General features: G+C 42.9%; 1 protein-coding gene across 7 annotated transcripts in view; it reads left to right on the top strand.

Moving 5' to 3' along the window:
- The first annotated feature begins 210 nt into the window (after positions 1-210).
- The window catches only part of MECP2 (methyl-CpG binding protein 2), a 61,078-nt gene continuing 40,413 nt past the window's right edge, over positions 211-20,875 (top strand). Inside the window, exons 1-2 of one of the 7 annotated variants that reach the window (XM_082446885.1) lie at positions 211-366; positions 5,580-5,703. In XM_082446885.1, the coding sequence (XP_082303011.1) occupies positions 5,678-5,703 (26 nt within the window). In that variant the 5' untranslated portion in view covers positions 211-366; positions 5,580-5,677. Of the gene's footprint in view, positions 367-5,579; positions 5,704-7,045; positions 7,202-20,875 lie in introns of those variants that run through there. The other 6 variants (XM_082446887.1, XM_082446884.1, XM_082446881.1 and 3 more) reach the window with 6 other exon arrangements.

Here is a 20,875-nt window from a genome sequence, read left to right as displayed (position 1 = left end):
ACGGCCGTCGGCAGCCAATCGGCAGCTAGACGGGGCGTCCGCCCCTTTTTCCTTTGCCGGAACGGACACGAACTCCCGCCAATTGGAGGCGTCGCCGCCGAGGCTCCGCCCCGCCCCGGCCGCCGCACCCAATGGCGGGCCGGCTGGCAGCGGCGCCGGGGGCGGGGCGCGGGCGCGCAGGTGCAGCAGCGCACAGGCCGACCGGGAGGGCGGGGCGCGACGTCGGCCGTGCGGGGTCCCGGCGTCGGCGGCGCGCGCGCTCCCTCCTCTCGGAGAGAGGGCTGTGGTAAAAGCCGTCCGGAAAATGGCCGCCGCCGCCGCTGCCGCGCCGAGCGGAGGAGGAGGAGGAGGCGAGGAGGAGAGACTGTGAGTGGGACCGCCGCGGCCGCGGGCGGGGACCCTTGCTGGGGGGCGGGGGGTAGGGGCGGGACGTGGCGCGGGAGGGGCCCGCGGGGTCGGGCGACACGGCTGGCGGATGGCGTCCCTCCTCTCTACCCTCCCCCTCCCGCTGGTGACGGCGCCCCCCCCACCCCCCGCCCTCGGCCCGTTACCCGCACTTGCGGGTGACCGTCCTCGGCGCGGCCTCCCAGGGCTGCCTTCGCCTGGTTCCCCCCGCCCTCCCGCCTTCGGCGCGCATCCCGGCCCCCGGCCCCGCGGGCACCCCTGTCGCCGGGGTTTCGCCTGTCGGGGCTGCGCGCGCGCGTCGTGCCCTTCGCGGGGCTTCGGGCCCGAGGCGCCGTCGCGCGCCCGCGGCCCCGGCCTCTCCCTGGATCGCGCTTTCCCGTCTCCCTCCCTCGCGCGCCCCCTCTCCCGTTACTCGGCCCCCCCACTGGCGCGCGTGCGCAGTCCGCCTCTCGTCGGGAGAGTGCGCCACAAGGGCTCCTGCGCTTTCACCCCCATCTCCAGGCTTTGCCTCCCCCTCCTTCTCGCCCATTCCATGACTTTCTGCCCCCACTGCGAGCGAGTTTCTTTCGCATCTACCAGGAACAAGTAGGTGGGAATTATTGTCCACCCACAAAAGGCACTAGACATTGTGTTCCTGACCCCACAGCTCATCAGAAAGAGGCGGTTTAGTTGCCATCAGGAGCCGTGGGTAGGGGACTGTGTCCGGCAGCACCTGAGGCTCTTCGGTGGGAGCGCGCCCCCAGGGCCTTTGGGGGTGCCGTGGCCTCAGAATACGAGCGCCCTCCCATCCTCCCCCCCTTCGCCGGCGATCTTCCAGTTACATAAGTGGAGTGGGACATAGTATGTGACGGGCATCCATAGTCCTGGAGCGTGCCCTGCTCAAGATCACCAGTACCAGATGGGGCAAGTTCACCGCATCGCTGTGGCTCCTATCAGTTGGTCCCTGAAAGTTTATTTTCTTTTTAGTTTGGTTCTGACTGAGTCACGCAAACTGAAACTCAGGTGACTTATTCGTGGCGTGGCAATGTTTTTGTGGTTTTGCACTGAAGACTTAAGGTCATTGTGAAGAGTCTAAAGATTGCTCTTACAGAGGAGACCGTTCATGGCATTGCTGAGTGTGGATCCAAGGGGGAAAAGCTGTCTCTGGAATACACCTCTGTGGCCGTCGCTTCTATTGTGAGTGTGTTCGGTGTGGATTGGTCACAGCAGAAATGGGCTCCACCACAAAATTGATATTCCTGACTCATGGTCAGGCAGATGTGTGCTTCTGGTTTTTCCAGGAACAGGCTCTGCAGAGCCATTCACACGTTGTGTCTCTGCTGTGCGGGATCAGTGCCCCAAATTGTAAGATGGTAGGATCAAATTCAGGGGGTGGTTGGTGATTGTGGAACCGAACCTACTGGCCTGGGAGGCTGAGTGGCTTACACTTTGTAGGACTCTGGCAAGTTTTAGGCATTTTGTTATATTACAAAAATGAAGCATATTTGGGCCTTGGTAGTAAAATTCATTGTTAATAGGCAGTTACTATACAGGAGAAGTTTGGGTTTCATGGCCGGAATTTCCATCTGCATCTGAGTGATTTCAGCTAACAATGAGATTAACCTCTCCTCTTGGGTCCTTTGAAATATGCTGGATCCTTATTTTTTTTAAAAAATTCTGGATTTTTTTAGGTCTTTTGGGAATTTCCACCAGGGATTTACGGAAATAGGCTTATTTATGGGTTTTTTAGGACTTCTACTTAAAATCCTAGTCACGGAGCCTAGGAAACATTTGCTTTTATTTTCTTACCCAGACATATCAGAACCTTAAAGGGCACAGTCAATCTAGTAGTACAGTTGATTAAATAAGTTGCCACAGAATACCCATTCATGACCTGTCAGCCGGGTGACCGGCCGATCACTGAGGTGCATTCCCGTCTGCACACACAGGTAACACAAGCTCACTTGACGAAGATTCCAAGGTTTGTACGTCTAAGCCTGAGACGTGACAGGACATGGGCTCTGCTTTGTTTTGTGTCATTGGCAGTGCGTTAGCCTCCTTGGGTGCCCCTCCAGTTAGTTGTTCCATCATATCCCTATCCCTTTAAACTGCACAGACAGCTTCCAGAATATAGTTTCTCTGCAGAGTGATTGGTGGCATCTGAAGTCATCGTGTCCTAACAGCTTGAAGAAACCTTCTGTGGCTTTCTTGCCAGTACTGGCCTATCACACCATGCTCTTTTTTTGTTGTTACAGATTTGCCTGGAATACTTTAAACCTAAAGTCCCGGGTCTTTGTTTCACTTGATAGAGCATGATGCAGTCCACCCGTACTCCAACTTTTGCGCTGCGCTGCTTGTGTTTCAGGAGGGATAGAACACAATTTTGCATTCTATTTGCAATTTCCAGCCACAGCCATTGTTTCCCTGCCTGCCCTGCCTCTGTGTGGCTGAATCTAGTGGGGTGGGGAGGCAAGCTGTGGAATTTGACAGAAGAAGTGGCTAGATGAGTCCAATATGATTTTACCCCACCCGAATACCCCTTCCCCCATGTGGAGATGGCATGAGAAGCTCGCTTCTTGAACCTAGAATAAAGAAGAGCAGACGGAAAAGTGTCCGTTCCTTACTTGAGGGCGGTTTCCACCACTAATACACCTGCCCGGGACTATTTACATTATAAATGATGTCTCCTGGAACCTGTAATCTTTTCTTTATTTTTTTAAAACATCTATTTATTTATTTATTTATTTTTGGCTGCGTTGGGTCTTCAGTGCGGCGAGCGGGGGCTACTCTTGGTTGCTGCGCGCGGGCTTTCTCTAGGTGCGGCGAGCGGGGGCTACTCTTGGTTGCGGTGCGCGGGCTTCTCATTGCAGTGGCTTCTCTTGTTGCGGAGCACGGGCTCTAGGCACGTGGGCTTCAGTAGTTGGGGCACGCGGGCTCAGTACTTGTGGCTCGTGGGGTCTAGAGCGCAAGCTCGGTAGCTGTGGCGCACGGGCTTAGTTGCTCCGCGGCATGTGGGATCTTCCCGGACCAGGTCTCGAACCCGTGTCCCCTGCACTGGCAGGCGGATTCTTAACCACTGTGCCACCAGGGAAGCCCTGTAATCTTTTATAAAGGTGAATATCAGTGAAAAGCTTTTAATTGGCTAAGAGCAGTTTGTGGCCAGCCTGCCCAAGTTATCTATGAGAAGAAGAGAAGCACAGAAAATGTTTGGCATTTGTAGTAACTAGTGTTTTAAGTGCAGAAGTGATAAAGCATTAGTCCTAGACTGGTGGTTCCAGGGAGCGTGGCAGAACACCTGCTTGTTCTCACCACCCTCTGCTCTGGTGACATGCATGCAGACCAGCCTCGTGTGGCCGGCAGACGCAACCTTTTTTCTTGGGTAGAGCATTACTGCCGCTCCAATGGAAGGACCTTGTCCTCAATGCTTCTGTACTAGCCCTCTCCAGTCAAACTGCCATTGTCACCGCTGTGCCTTTACCTCATTTCGGGTAGGACGGATGTAAATGAGTTCCTCTTCCTTGGACTCACTGACACAAAAGTTGTACTCTTCTGCCTTTACCTGGTCTCTTCTGCCTTTCTCTGGCAAGGAACCTCTTCTTATTGAAAGCTTGATTTGCATGCCATTGCTTAAATACCTGGTTCCACCCCTTTGATGGTTGGTATGGTGTGTGGGGGAACTGAGTGGGAATGGGAATTGGGGGGCTGGCAGGGCATGCCCACTCCCATGTTTAAGGGGGGTTGTGACCGTTCCATTACAGAATAAAGCCTTGGCCTTTTTCACTTCTTCAAGGCACACTTATGTTGGTTCTGCTGGTGTATGAATGTGTCTTTAGCATAGCTGTTTTACAGAACTGCAGAGGTCTGGACTCTTGGGAGCAATCCTTAGGAAGGGTTCAGTTGGCTTCTGTGCCTAAGAGCTGGGGGCACTATGTATATGGACCTGCAAATCATTGCTTTATTGGGTCTTCACCTAAGTGCTCTCATTTGCTGGCTCTTTTTTTTTTCTCCATGGAATCTTGAGTTATCAGAGATCTTAAAATTTCAGAGCTAGAGGAACCTTAGTCCAGCTCCCTCAGTTTACAAATAAAAATGCAATTTACCCAAAAAAAAAAATGCAGCTGTGAGAAGTTGTGGCTTTTCCAGGACCTCCCAGCCAGGGTGCCAGTTTGATTTTTATTATATAGCTAACTGAGTAATACTGTAACCTTGACTTCTGGGATTTCAAAGTGTTCTATGGCTCGAATGTTTAAGGGAATTAAAGGCCTCACTGCACCTCAACAGATAATTCCAGGTACCATCCTGGTAGTTACAGACCAGCAGTAGAAGACTTGGTTGGTGTTGCCCGTTCTCTGGGTTTGATTACATGAGTAATTGTTTGTGTGAAGAGTCTCTAAGTTATACACTCTAGGCTTTTTTTAGTCTAAAGATAAAAGTGCTACTCTTGGGCCAGCAAGGTATCAGAGATTAGCTAATATGGGGCAGTTTACGTTTAACAAGGAAATGATGGTTATCTTGATAAAAAATAGAGTGACAAAAGACCTTTTTTGAACATGTGTTCAAAAGCAAAGTAGAAACTATCAAGCTATTAACCCAGTTTGTTGAACATTTCCATTTCCTGATCTAAGAGGCTTAAAAGTGATGGCTCTAAAACAGACTTGTGTATTTTTTAGAATAGCTTTGGATCTCCCAGGGCACTTGGTTTCTGTTGGTGCTGCCTTTTTTCTCTCACAGTTAAAGCCCCTTTATGTGATGTTACAGCAGCTTGTTGCAACTTCAGCTGCTTTAAAATGAAGGGAGACTTTGCCTCTGGATTTCATGTGTTCTTCTTGGGATGACATTTTGACGTTGCATGTTCTCTTGAACATGTCTTCTCTCCCTATTTCTGTATGACATGTTGCAAGAAATACTAACCAGAGATTGCTACTAACGGTATGCTTTATAGTGTCAAAATTTCCCTCAGAGGTGACAAGACCTGTAATAGTGTCGGTTCTAACATGCATGAGTCTTTCCTTTATTTTAGCACCATGTGTTATATGTCAGTAAATTGCAGTTTATTCTTTGTTTCTAGCTAGGTAAGCCGGGAAATAGCATAGTACTTTGTCTGTATGTTTATCTTCAAAATGTCCCAAATAGCCCTGGGAAAAAGGTCGTGGAGCACAATGGGGGCTTTCAACTTACGATTTTCTTTGTTTTAGGCTCCATAAAAATACAGACTCACCAGTTCCTGCTTTGATGTGACATGTGACTCCCCAGAATACATCTTGCTTCTGTAGACCAGCTCCAACAAGATTCCATGGTAGCTGGAATGTTAGGGCTCAGGTAAGTAACCTTCCTTTTTTTTTTTTTAGTATATGTCCTGGTTTGGCCATCTGTTTTTAAAAAAAAAAAAAGGAATAAAACAAGTTATACTACTCTTGGACAGTATAAAAGTACCCCAAAGACTAAAGACATAACTGTGCCAAACTGTGCCATATAATAAAAAAAAGTCACTTCCCTGAGCCCTGAAAGGTCAGTTTGGGTAGGGCTACTTGGTAGCCACAGTGTGATCTGGGGGCGGGCGTCAGATTAGAGCTGGAACTGGTGACCTGCACCTTCAGTTCACCTTCAAGCAGGTCAGCTGAGCTGAGAGTGCTTTGACTGAGCTCTTCACTTGCCGCTACTGCTGTCGCCTAGCGGCCTTCAGCACTGTGCTTTGTTTGCTTTGGTCTTGGGTAAATGACTTCCTGGTCAACATTAGTGAGTGGCGGTAATGCATTTTCAGACGTGGGAACTGGTGTGTGGTCCCCTAGAAGGATGACATCCTGAAAGCCGTTGCCAGACAGCGGAGCCCATGGCTAATGGTGTGTGCTTGCCGCACTCCTCCCACGGGGACTGCAGAGAACACCCAAATACACTTCTGGCTCTTGAGACTCTAGAGCAGAATGAATGCCTTTTGAAAAGCTGGGAAGCTAAGTCATTGGAGTCTGACACTCAGAGGCTCTATCAGCCGCGCTTTGGGCTACTTTGGCGCCACTGCGTGGACTTTAATTTCGTAAAAATGAGTGGTTCCCTAATTTCTCAACTGTCTGGCTCAATATCTTAAGCTTTTTTAGAGTAGGGGTCACTCCACATTTGATGTTTTGACATCCGGATTTCAAACATTCCATGTGGTAAGACAGAACATTCTAATTTGATTTTTCCATTTCTTTTCCTAAGAAAAAATGTGAGTTTACACATATGCTGCCATTGTGATTCCAGCTGAGACCCTCAAGTAGCACTTTGCTGTATCTCTCTAGTGGTTTCTGACGCCTCAGTGTAAAGCCGTGTGGACATCCGTAACAGATCGCCCATTTCGGGGCTGTGCGAGGGGCAGAGTTTGGGTGGCAGAGAATAAAAGGTGTAGAAGGAAGTGAAGAGCATCACACTGCCTCCAAGTCCCAAGTTCGGTTTCACTCCTGATCCTGTGACTCAAATTGTCATTCCCATTTACTGCTGCGGGCTGTGCTCTGGGCCCTGCCGACAGGGCGTTCTTTGTACGCCACGTATTTATGCTGGTGGGAGTTCTGTGGCTGGCGCTTTGTGCATTGTCTCAGAAATTGTGTGGACTAAATGTAATATAGTCAGTGAATGGGTTTCTTCTGATAGATATTAGGCCTGAGGGGGTGATTTATGTTTTTAATAGTCTTTTTCTCAGATTACGAATGGATTTTAGAAGACAGTGGTGACTCTGTACAGTTTCTTCTAAGAAATGTAGAAAGGAAGAGATGTTTTTAAAAATATCTCTTATTACTTATAAATGGGAAAGACACCGCCATTTGAGCTTCAAGGAACTTTGAAGGTAATTCTCAAAGGACAGAACCTGTTTTTAATAGATAAGTGCTTGATATCTTGCTGTTTTTCTCTTCCTTTTTAAGAAATTATAAAAATAATACATGCTTTTTATAGAAAATTCAAACCATTTTAAAGTATATCAAGTAAAAAAGCGAAAGCTCCCCATTACTCTCCGTACCCACTACCCAGGGTAACTGCTGTTAATAGCTTAATGTAGATCCTTCTGAATGGTCTTCTCAGGCTACGCCAGTATGCACCTTTTGTATTTTTGACAAAACAAGAATGGTATTGTACGTATTCTGCGTCTATCCATGTGATACGTTTCTCTGCCTCATTTCTGTTTAATAGCAGCGTGGTTTGGTGCCAATTTACTATCATGTGTTGTCCCCCTATTGGTTTTCCAAATGGTTCACTTTTTAAGACGCTGTTGGATTGAACTTCCTCATGTGCCAGTCTTTTTGAAGAATGGCTACCTAGACTTGGAGTTACTGGTGGGTACTACCACATCACCTTCCAAAATGTCTATCCCATTTTCCACGACAGTCTTAGAAAGTGCCAGTTCCCATACCCTCCCAGAATTGGATATCCATCTTTTAAATGTGTGCTCCTTGGGTTATTACTGGGACTGAATGTCAGTAGTCATTGGCCGTTTGTATTTGGTCTTTGTGAATTGCCTGTTCATATTCTGCATTTATCCTTCCCTCAGGGTATTTCTTTTTAAGTCAATTTATAAGAACTCTTAATGTATTAAGGAAATTCTTTGTCATCATGCAGATATTTTTCCTACTTTGTCGTATATCTTTTTTTTTTTTTTTTTTTTTTTTGGCTGCGTTGGGTCTTCGTTGCTGCGTGTGGGCTTTCTTTAGTTGCGGCGAGCGGGGGCTGCTCTTTGTTGCGGTGCGCGGGCTTCTCATTGCGGTGACTTCTCTTGTTGCGCAGCACCGGCTCTAGGCGCGCGGGCTTCAGTAGTTGTGGCTCGCGGGCTCTAGAGCGCAGGCTCCGTAGTTGTGGCGCACGGGCCTAGTTGCTCCGCAGCCTGTGGGATCTTCCTGGACCAGGGCTCAAACCCACGTCCCCTGCATTGGCAGGTGGATTCTTAACCACTGCGCCACCAGGGAAGCCCATGTCATTTATCTTTTGATCCTGCTTGTCTTTTTGATATATAAAATTTTTGTTATGGTTTCTTGTTTTGCTTTTATACTTAAAAAGTCCTTTCCTACTCTAAAAACATGACAATGTGCATCTGTATTTACTTTCTTCCTAAAAAACTTGATGATGTGCTATATTCATATATACATATTTGATACATGCAAAAGAATCTTATAGGTAAGTTGTCCTGTGTTTTTTGTATGGTATTTAAAATACTTGTTTTTGTATTTAACTTTGCGGTGGGATGAGGTCTAGAGCCCACCTAGCCAGTTGTATCATAGCCATTTGGTGAACCAGTCATCTGGTCTTCACGTGTATCATATGCTGACTTCAGGTGAACAAAGCATCTGTTACTTTTTTCTTTCTGAATTTTTTCTTTGTGAGGCTTGATGGCAAGCCTGTCAGCAGATAATCATTTATTCATTCACCCAACAAATATTTTAGCCCCTGCTTTGAGCCAGGGACGGTGCTGGGCCCTGCAAGTACTACCTTCTTGACTGGGCAAGGGGTGCCGGGGGAGGCTACAGAGGTCGTGATGCCAACTGCATGGCTACAGTGCTCATTCCGGAAGACTCAAGAAAATAGTGGATCTTCACAAAAGTAGGTTTTAGATAAACTAGGAGGAATCCAGAGGGTGTGTGTGTGTGCATGTGTGTGTTTTAAATTCTGACATAGAAGTAAAAGCTTTAGGGTAGACTGCAACATAAGCATAGTTTGTTTTCTAACTCATGTAATTGCAGGCTGATTTATGTCTTGATTTATGATGAGGGCTTTTTGCTGTTAAAATAGTTCTATATTCAGCTGGCTTGGTTGTGATGGAATAAAAGTTGCGTACTGATAAAAATGGTAATTTTCTTCTATGATGATTTTGAAGCTTTCTGTAATAGCTGATAAAAATAAAGACAGGATTTTGGTGAATATAATCTTAGGGGAACAAGTGTAATTTTTTGCAACTTGTATCATTTAAATCTAATAAATACCCTCAAAACTGAAGTGGAATCCTGATTTTTTTTTTTTACTTAAATGATATAAATGATTTTTGATTAAGGAAAAGGCTTCTTGTATAAGGCTGAGGGGTTTTTTTAATGATGTTTTAGAATAGTTAGGTATATAGTACGGAATGAAAAAGGTGGTACAAAAGGTTACATGGTGTAAGATCTCCTTGCCACTCTGTCCCCAGACATCCATTTATCTCCCTGAAGGCAGTCATCATTACCAGTTTCTTATTAATCTGTGTGTGTGTGTAATTTTTAAATGGTGGTAATATAGTCATAGTAAACGCAAAATTTACTGTTTTACGTCATAACGTAAAATTTACTGTTTTAGCCATTATTAAGTGTACAGTTTAGTGACATTAAGTACATTCTCATTGTTGTGCAACCATCACCACTGTGTATCTCCAGAACCCTTTTTATCTTGCAAAACTGAAATGGTCCCCTTTAAACCATAACTCCCCATTCTTCCTTCCTCCCCCAGCCCCTGGCAATCACTCTTCTACTTCCTGTCTCCTGTGAAATTGACTCTTCTAGATACCTCATGTATTATATGTTTTTATATATGTGTTTATGTATATATTTTATGTATGTGTCTACACACACAAAGGTGTGTGTTTTTTTACCAAACAGTAAAATACTGTGCGTATTTGCAGAGTTTGCTCTCTTTAGTTAATATATCTTGGTGATTGTTCCGTATCAGTTTCTATAGAGCCACGGCACTCTTTTTAAGGGTTGGGGTAGTAGTCCATTATGGATGCACCATAATTTCTTTAAGTGGTTTTCTCTTGCTGGGTATTTATGTTTCCAGTGTTTTTTATTTCACTAATGCAGTAGTGAATAGTTTTTTACATAATACCATTTTGCTCACAGCCAAGTTTATCTGTAGGAGAAGTTCCTAGAGATGGAACTTGCCGGGTCAAAGGATATATGCATTTTAAACTTTGATAGATATTGCTAAATCAAGGATGGCCTTTTAATTGCACAGTTTTAGAGAAAAAACTACATATGAGTAGATAAGCACAAAATGTATGCCTGCACTGCAATTTGTAGAGATTAGAGAGCTGTTTATTAGGCTAGGAAGAAATTGCTTTTAGCAGTTAGCACGAGAAAGCAAAACTTTGGAAGCTTCCATTTCATGACCTCATGTGAGCAGAGGCTGAGACAGGACCCTTTACTTGGCAAGGGGAACTTCAGCCTGTTCTTGTTTGTGAAATCTTGAAGAAAATGGAGCATTTTTATTTTGGTACTGTTCTAAGTTTCAGTGGCTCCTTGGGACTCAGGGTTGAAGAGTGCCGCAGCGGCTGGATGTTCTGTCTTTTTTGTATTGTAATATGCGTAAGGAATATCCAGGACCATATTGCAGTTGCTTCATTTGTCTTTGACCATGGTACTCTTATATTGCAATACTTTATTCATTTACCCTGTACTAATTGAGCATCTATTATTTGTCAGTTCCTGTCCTAGATGCTAGGGACTGTTCCTAGCTTCAGTGGTCTTGTGGTCTAAAGGAAGACAGACAGGCAAATAGGCCATTACTTTACAAGGGGCTAAATGCTACAGTGGCCACTGAAGGTGCACATAAATATTAGAGGGATCCCACCTAGACTTCAGGGTAGGGTCAGGGAAGAGACTTCTTTGAAAAGTGACCCCCCCCCCAGACCTGAACGATAAGGCAACATTAGCTGGTCCAGGAGAAAGTATGTGTGGAGGAGAGAGCAGCCCGTCTGCAGGCTCGGATAAGAGAGAGCTGTTAGGCTGGCCGCGAGGGCTCAGGGTGCGGGGATGAGACAGGCAGGGGTCTCGGAGCAGCTGCGCTGGCAGAGTGTGCTGGTGGGAGATCAGACACAGCTGCGCCGGCTGTGCCAAATAGGCTCAGCTTTCCTTCCGAGCCGCCGCACTCTGAGAGCCCCCGGAGGCCCTGCCAGGCGCTCTGGCCACCCGGCCTGTTTCCCCCGACCCCGCCCCTGCTCTCAAGGCCATCTGCCCTGAGTCGGCTGGTCTCCTACCCATCAGGCCCCTGGGGCTCCTGCTCCAGACCTCTTCCTGGAACCTTTCTTCCCTCCACTTCTGCCCCAGGGCGTCACTCTGATACTCGATATTGCGAGGGAGACAGCTTGCCTGGCGTGTGAGTCAACTATGGGACCAAACGCACTGCTTAGTTCTGATTTTTATTTATTATTTTTTTGCCAAGACTTTCGTGGTGAAGGAAGCAGTGCATGAGCAAGCTCACTCCCGTCTTGTCAAGGACCAGGTCCACCCTGATGAGTCCCTGTGGACGGCGCCACCATCATCCCCGCGAGCCCGGGCTCGGGAGGTGGGCTCCTTGGCGCCCGCTGCTCCGCGCTCGCGCTCCTGCAGGCCATCCCAAGCCTGCTGCTTCTCAGGTCCTGCCTTCCCACAGGCCTCCTGGCCCTCTTCCTCCCTGTCCTCTGCACTCTACTCGGGGGGTAGACTCGGGTACTTTCTCTTCATACTCCGGAAATGTTAGCAGTTTGCCCAGTTCACGTCAGCCTCCCCTTGTGGAACTCGAATGGGACAGCTCCAGTGACACCCCAGCCTATGGTTGCACTTGCCGCCCTGTCCCCCGAAGGTGATGGGCATACTCCCCATGCGTGCTCTGTGCTGTGTTCCACGTGCCAGTACATAACATTCAAAAGTGTTTTGCAAATTTACAGGATGGTATCCTACTGTATGTGACATTCTGCAGCTCGCTCTTTTCACGCTATACTTGGCCTTTTGAGCCTGGTCCATGTTGCTCTGTGCAGACCTTCATTCATCTAACATGTCTCCGTGTGCTGTGGAAACATCTTTACAACCAAAGTCCCACCAGAGCCCTGAGGGAGAATGGAATTGTGGAGAAACAAGGATTGACATCTGGTTTATGTTTACATCCTTTGGGTGTATTAACCGAGAAGAAGATATTTTTATTTCTGTGTTTGTGAAAGCTTTCCACAAAAAAAGGCATCCATTTTCCAGACTTATTAATAGAGCAGTCCAAAGGTTTTATTTTTAGATTTGAAAGAAATCAAAGAAGGCTTCTGAGATATGCACATTTCCCTTCATTCCCATCTCCTTTGCAACATTTCACATTGCTGCTAAGGCACCAACTTGAGCACTTTTCAGCATGAGCTGACTTTCTACATGTAAATTATTTTTGAAAAATTAAAGCATTTTCATTTTTCTGGGGTTTCTAGTGGTACTTAAGTTTTGACATTTCCTTGAAAAGTTGTATTTTAAATTTGTATATACATTTTTAGTAACTTATTTTTAAAATATAAATTTCTGTGTGTTTGTGGGGTTTGTGTTTTTGCAAACAGCAGAAGCTATTAGTCCGTATTAAGTACTAATTCGCTCTAATATTTTCAGCTGTTTTTGGAATTACACTTGGCAAAAAAATAGACAAATGTCTGCAGTTGTGACAGTTTGTCTTTTTGTTCCTTTTAACTCCAGAATAAATAATTCTAGTGAATTTTTTTCTAGGCTTGTAAGAACACAGGAATGATTCAATTCATCATAATAAATAGTTAGGGAAGGTTGAAAGTCTTTTTTAAGTGGTATCACTCTGTAAGAAAATGTTAATACAGCTTGTAAGCAACTGTATAAAATTTCTTAACCACTCTTCCAGGTTGTTTAAGACAAAACAGAATGAACAACCAAACAAAAACTATTCATTACGCTCTTTATTTTTTAATTACATAAGTAAGGCATCATTGTAGAAAATTTAGAAAATGCGTATGGAAATCACTCTGAAAATTCCTCCTTGCAGAGGAAACTGCTGTTATTGTTTGGTGTATATCTTTCTAGACTGAGGGTTCCGACTCAGGGTTGAGAAGTCAGGGGTTCTATAACCTTGGATGGGAAAAACACTCCATCTTTATTTTCACTAACCTCTCACTGAAAATTTAATGACAAATATAGGCAGCAGACCATGGTAGTATTAGGAGTACCTGTGATTTTGTCACCAATAGAGATCAAAGATGCTTTCATATCATATTACAATTACAGAGATTTTGAAATATCACTTGTGTTCATCACAATTCAGACTTAGTTATTAGACCCACCTGTAGATCTGGCTGTTTAGTGGTTTACTAAAGAAGCACATTACTCTAGCACCAATTCTCAAAGTAAGTTGTTAATCAATTTCTATGCATTTTATTTTATGCACTTAAAAACATTCTTCTGAAGAGTGGTTCAGAGGGCCAAAAGGGCCCATGGCATAAAAAGGTTAAGAATGCCGGTTGTGTCCATTATACTGTGCAACTACAAATACAAGAACAGCCAGCACTTGAGTGCTCACTGTGTTGGGGAAAGAGATCAAGGAAAGCCCTAAAGCACAGGTGCAATAAAGAGAGACAGAATGACATTAAAACTTAGTTCAAATTATTATATCAAATATTTTTTATGAACACATTTAGTGTTTTCCAGATACTGTGCAAAGTATAATGCAACTACAACTGGGAAATAATAGCCTAAAAGTTACCTTTGCTATTGGTATTTTAAACATCCTTCTAGAATCTTCCTTATGCACCTGTGTGCATGCATATATGTTGTTTTAGATAAATGGGATCATATAGTATGTGCTGTTGTAACTTGCCTTCTTTCCTCAATGATAATGTTGTAGATATCTTTCCATGTCACTAAAAACATAATATCATCGTTTTTCCCTAAAATGAAAATAACTTAATTGTATTTTCTAATTGAAAAATATCTGTTTCATGAAAAAAAATGTTTTTTAGAAAATATAGAAAGAGGAAAAGTAAGAATTGCCCATAAATCTGCCGTCTACAGATAGATAACGTCTGGATAATGTTTGTTTTTTTACAGAAGGACTCTTTTTTTTTTTAATATTTATTTATTTGGCTGCACCGGGTCTTAGTTGCGACATGTGGGATCTTTAGTTGTGGCGTGTGGGATCTTTTAGTTGTGGCACACGGGATCTTTAGTTGAGGCATGCAGGATCTAGTTCCCTGACCAGGGACTGAACCCGGGCCCCCTGCATTGGGAGCGCAGAGTCTTAACCACTGGACCACCAGGGAATCCCTGAATAATGTTTTTACATCATTTTTAATGACCACCTGACATTTTATTGATGGCTATACCTTGATGTAATTAGGGTTGTTTCCATTGTTTCTGTGCTTTCATTGCTCCAGATGATGGGTATGGCTGTGTGCTGACCATTCTACTCTGTGCCTGTGTCTCCAGCTTGCGTCTCTAACCTCTCACTTGAGCCCCACATTGGATGGCCTCTTCAGTATTTCCCCTGGAGTTGCTCATAGACATCTCAAACATAACAAGTCCCAAACAGAACTCTTTGCTTTTTTTTTCCCCCTTCAAATATGCTTCTCTTCTTAGTTTCTATCTCATTAAATAACATCAGCATCCACCCAGTTACCAATCTAAAATCCTAGGAGTTGTCCTTGATTCTCTTCTTTTCCTCACCTTTCTCTAATTCACCAGCAAGTCCTGTGGGCCTCTACATTCAAAATGTACCCCAGAACCAACAACTTACCAGCATCTCCACTAAGACCTCAGTCCTTGCCACAGGTCACTTCACTGATGGATGCAGTGGGACTTTGGGTGACATATTAAACAGCTTTCTCACCAACACTAGGAAATACTACATGTTTCATAGGCCTATTTGTTACAGTGACACTTAATTCTAAATGATGGAATTGTTCCACATTTCATAACTTTATCGTCTGACCAATACAGTTCAGTTTAAGTACTGAGTTCCTTGCTGCTCTGTGCTGAAGGATATGCAGTTCATCAGGCTGTCATCCAGCCATTCATTCCATGATGGAGTCAGGTGTCTACAGTACCTGGGGCACTGTGGTAGGCAGGCTGTAGGGTGACTGAGACAGATTGGTATCTCTCCTCATGGAGCTTAAGTTTGGCTGGAGAGACAGACTTTAAATAATTTGCAAGTAATTATGTAATTACAATGGGTTAAGTGCTCTAAAGGACAAGTTGGGGGGAATGTTCACTGTGATTATATGTAATGGAGGAACAGCCGAGCCTTGGGAGGGATAAGGAGGCCTGCCCTAAGGAGGCAGTGCTGAAATGGGGAACCAAGGGGTGAACAGACGTGGGCAAAGCACAGAGTGGAGGAGGGCTTTCCTGATGGAGAAGAGCATGTGTGAAAGCCCTGAGTCTGGCAGGAGCTTAACCATCAGAGATACTTAAGCAGCCCTGTGTGGCTGGAGCAGAGCAGGGGTGGGGGGATGACAAAGATGCAGGGTGAGAGGTTGATGAGCTGGGCGCAGGATTTTAAATTTTATATATTTATTTATTTTTGGCTGCGTTGGGTCTTTGTTGCCGCACGCGGGCTCTTCTCTGGTTGCGGCGAGTGGGGGCTACCCTTCCTTGTGGTGCGCGGGCTTACTGCTGTGGCTTCTCTTGTTGCGGAGCATGGGCTCTAGGTGCGCGGGCTCAGTAGTTGTGGCTTGTGGGCTCTAGAGCACAGGCTCAGTAGTTGTGGAGCACGGCCTTAGTTGCTCCGTGGCATGTGGGATCTTCCCGGACCAGGGCTCAAACCCGTGTCTCCTGCATTGGCAGGCGGATTCTTAACCACTGCACCACCAGGGAAGCCTTGGGTGCAGGATTTTTGATGTTTATGTCAGAGCAGTAGGAAACTATTGAAGGGTTAGGTTGCTTGGATTTTGATTTTTTTTTAATCAAAATATTGCAGCCACTTGATAACAACATAACCTCTCTCAAAGGAGGTTATGGTGAAAACAGCAGTCTACCCCTCCTCCTTCCTGTTCCATGACCTAGAGATGCCAGCTTTTAACGGTTTCTACTTTGAGTTTCTTTGATGGTTACCGTCAAAACTAAATTGTGTGCTTATACATCTTTTTTAATTTGACAACGTTGGGGAGTTATATTAACTCCCTGAAATGAAAGAAGACAACTTAGCTTGTATCACCTCCCTTGTTGAGATTCATATTCACGTTTTCTCTGTAACTGTAAACAGTGGTTCCTGTTCTATCACCTTTAGTCCGTATGGCACTTCCCCACTATATAAGGGGATATAATGACCCTGCATCAGTATAAATGCTAAATCTTTGCTTTTGATTACTAAATTCCAGAGTAAGGAGTTGGTGTAATAATCATCTCAAATGGTGGTAAAATATTTGCTGTTGTATTTTCTGTTGTCTCATGTCAGTATGGACTCATGGAGTTTTATTTATTAAATGTTTTATAGTTCAGCCAAAGTCACTATTCGTTTCTGATCAAATTATTCCAGATTTGGTTAATGAGATTCCCTTTATGCTGGTGCCTGTGTCATCTTGGCCTATCCTTATTAATTAGTCTTTGAGTGATTTTTTGCTTTCTGGCACAAGACATTCCATCCCAATGTGTGCTTTTCCTACCCTGGAACTGGTTCCAAGAGCTCTGTATCCTTTTAGTGGGAAATGGTATTTAGAATCCAAGATTTGGGTGTTAGGTATGCACACTCTTACCGGGGTGATATTGTATCTAAGCTCTTGCAGTGGACAAAGCTAGAAAACATTGAAAAAATTTCTTAACTCATAAATACATAATGATATCTACAATGGAAATTTAACATTACAGGGTTTGTCTTTAACTTTTATTTTATCGTTGTATATCTTTTTCTTACACAAAAAGTGTTCATTCCTAATTAACATTAACAGTTACTTATTTGCTTTATCTTATAATATACATAAAATAATTATAAAATTGTAATACCAGTATTGCTACTAACAATAAAAATCCTGAACGAAGTTTGTTTCTTTTTGTCCTTAGGATGTATTTCACCAAGGATGTAAAATCAAGATTATTGTGCTCAAAAGTCACTTGGGGAATTTGCTTCTAGTAGTAGTGAGGTAGCTCATCTTGGACTATCCCCCACTCCCTTGCAGACAATAGCTAAAAACTCAAAGACAAAAATGAAAAACAACTATTTAAAGGCACTAGAGAGTGATTAAAGCAGGCAGAAACTGGAGGGAAGTTGATACTTGGAAGAAAGGAACTGCATTAGATGAATTTCCTGTTTATAACGGCTTTTTACCCAAGGGCAGTCCTAGTCAGTGCTGCTGCAGGGAGACTGAGACTTGGAGAGAGACCTATAATCTCAAGGGTTAAGGAATCAGAGGACTGAAGGCAGAAATCCTGGAAAGCAGATAGCCATGGGCAGTCGCGGGGGGGGGGGCGGGAGCAGCAAATTCTTCATATAAACTCTAGCTAAGGCCAAAGGAATAAACTGATTTCAACTGCTGCCCACCGTAGGGAAGACAGTTTGGAGTCTGAGTCCTATCAAATTAACTGCCTGCTAAAATAAAACATCGGTACTCTTCATTGGAACATAACAGAATCCAAAGTCTGACACTGTATCACTCAAAATATCTAGACGTTTGAAGAAATAGGAAAAATGTGACCTTTACTCAAGAGCAGGGGTAAGCAAATTTTTTTCTGTACATAGTAACTATTTTAGGCTGTTATAACTGTGCTCAAGAACATAAAAGAAAATATGCTCATAATGAAAGAACAAATTAGTGGTCCTAAAAGCCAATCTTATCAATAACACATTAAATGTAAATGGACTAAACGTTTCAGTGAAATGGCAGAGATTGTAAGCTGAATTAAAAAGCAAGACCCAGCATATGTTGTCTTTAGGATAAACAGTTTTAATATAAAGACTCAGCTAGCTTAAAAAGAGAAGGATGGAAAAAGATATACCGTGCAAACAGTAAGCGTAGGAAAGCTGGAGTGGCAATACTAATATCAAAAAAGCAGACTTCAAAACAAAGGATATTACCAGAGATTAAAAGACACATTTCATAATGATAAAAGGGTCAGTTCATCAGGAAGAAATTAACTGTCATGAATGTGTATGTGCCTAATTACAGAGCTGCAAAATACATGAAGAAAAATTAGCAGAATTACAGAGAGAAATAGACAAATCCGTAATCGTACTTGGCAATTTTAGTACCCTTCTCTCAATAATTGGTAGAACTAGACCAAAAAATCAGTACGGATGTAGAAGATCTGAGTACTACCAGCCACATTTATACAATAACATGCTCAACAACTGCAGAACACACATTCTTTTCAAGTGTACATGATACAGTTCAACAATGTATTATTTGCTGGACCATAAAACAAGTCTCCATAAACTTCAGAAGCTTAAGATCCTACAGATTATATTCTTTGATCAGAATGGGATTAAATTAGAAATCATAACAAAAGATCTAGGGGAAAAACCCCAAATATTTGAAAATTAAACCACACATTTCTGAATAACCCATGGGTCAAAGAAGAAATCACAAGAAAAACTAGAGAAGATTTCAAGTAATAATGAATTATAATGAAAATACAACATATTCAGTGTTATAGGGTGCAGCTAAAGGAATACTTAGAGGGAAATTTATAGCTTTAAAAGCATTTATTAGAAAAGAAAAAAGGTATAAAATCAGTGATCTAAGAGTCCATCTTAAACTAGGAAAAGTAGAGCAAAGTAAACCCAAAGTAAGTAGTGGGAAGAAAGGAAGTGACAAAGGTAAGAGCAGAAATTTATGAGATAGAAAACAAAGAGTAGAAAAAATTAACAAAACCAAAATATATCAACAAAGTTGATAATCCCCTGGCCAGACTAATGAAGATAAAAAGAAAAGCACGTAAGTTGCCAGTATCAGGCATAAAAGGGGATATTACTAAAGCCTCTTCAGACATTAAAAGGATTATAAGGGAATGTTATGAACAAGTTAAATTGACAACTTGGGTGAAATGGACAAATTCCTTGAAAAAAAAGGACATATAAAAATCGACATAATATGAAATAGAAAAAAGCCCTTCATTTAGTAAAAAAATTCAATTCATTATCAAAAAAATTTTCCACAAAGAAAACTCTAGGCCCATCTGGTTTCACAGCTGAATTTCATCAACCATTTGAGAAATAACACCAATCTTACATAAACATAAGCTTTTAGAAAATAGAGGAGGAAGAAGAAATACTTCGTAGTTTGTTTTATGGGTCTAACATAACCCTGATACTAAATCTTACAAAGACATTACATGAAAAGAAAATTATAGATCATTATCTCTCATGAGCATAAATGTCAAAGTCTTAATAAAATATTAGCAAATGAAATATAACGGTATGTTAAAAAGGTAATATATCAACCAATTCAGGCTTATCACAGGAATACAAATGCGGGGTAACATTTAAAAACCAGTCTGTAATTCACCACATTAAGAGAATAAAGGAGAAGAACCATATAATGAACTCAATAAATATAGAAAAAGTATTTGATAAAATTCAGTGCTCATTTATAATAGAAACTCAGCAGATTAAGAATAAGAGGGAACTTCCTCATCTGATAAAGTGCCTTAAGAAAGAGATACATATAAATTGTATTTAATGATGAAATATTGAACATGTTACCCTTAAATCAGGGAAAAGTTCTAACCAGTGTAAGGCAAGAAAAAAGATAAAAAGCATTAATATTAAAAGGAAGTAAAACTTTCTTTTTGGAGGTAATATAGAAATCTGAAAGAATCTATAAGAGAGAAAGATGTACTAGAACTAAAAAGTGAATTCAGCAAAGTCTCAGGATACAGGGTCAATTATACAAAAATTAACTGGAAATGAAATTTACAATGCAGTCCCATTAGGAATAATTTAATGAGAAATGTACAAGGTCTGTACACTGAAAGTGGAAACATTGCTGAAAGAAATTAAAGACCTAAATAGATAGAAAGAGATACCATGTTCATGGATCGAAAGACTAAATAATCTTTACAACAATTCTAAAATGTATATGGAAATGCAAAGTACCTAGACTATCCAAAGCAATCTTGAAAAAGAGCAAAATTGGAGCACTTATACTACCTGACTTTGACTTACTGTAAAGCTACAATAATCAAGACTGCCTGGTACTTGTATAAGGATAAACACATAGTTCAATGGAAGAGACTAGAAAGCCCAGAAATCGACCAAACTTCTATGATTGATTTTTAACAGAGGCGCCAGAGCAATTCAGTGTGAGAAAGGAAAGCCTCTTCAGCAAATGGTTCTGTTCATACCAGACAAAAAGGAACCTTGACCCTACCCGTATTAGTTGCCTAAGGCTGCTGTAACAAAATACCACAAACTGGATGGCTTAAAGCTCAAGGTGTCCTCAGGCCCATGCTCCCTCTGAAACCTGTAGGGAAATCCTTCCTTGCCTCTTCCTAGCTTCTGGTGGTTTGCTGGCAGTCTTTGGTGTTCCTTGACTTACAGCTGCATAACTCCAGCATCTGCCTTCCTCATCATTTGGTGTTCTCTGTGTTGTGTCTGTATCTTCACATGGTAATCTTCTTATAAGGACACCAGTCATATTGGATTAGGCACCCACCCTACTCCAGGATGACCTCATCTTAACTAATTACATCTGCAATGACCCTATTTCCAAATAAGATCACATTCTTAGGTGCTGATCACATTCTTAGGTACTGGGGGTTAAGACTTCAACATATCTTTTTTGAGGAGGACACAATTTAACCTGTAACACTACCTCACACCATACATGAAAATT

The sequence above is a fragment of the Balaenoptera physalus genome, assembly GCF_965194825.1.
Source record: "Balaenoptera physalus genome assembly, chromosome: X".
Classification (NCBI taxonomy): Eukaryota; Metazoa; Chordata; class Mammalia; order Artiodactyla; family Balaenopteridae; genus Balaenoptera; species Balaenoptera physalus.
The sequence above is the reverse complement of the archived record's forward strand: the minus strand, read 5'-3'. Positions and strand labels throughout refer to the sequence as shown.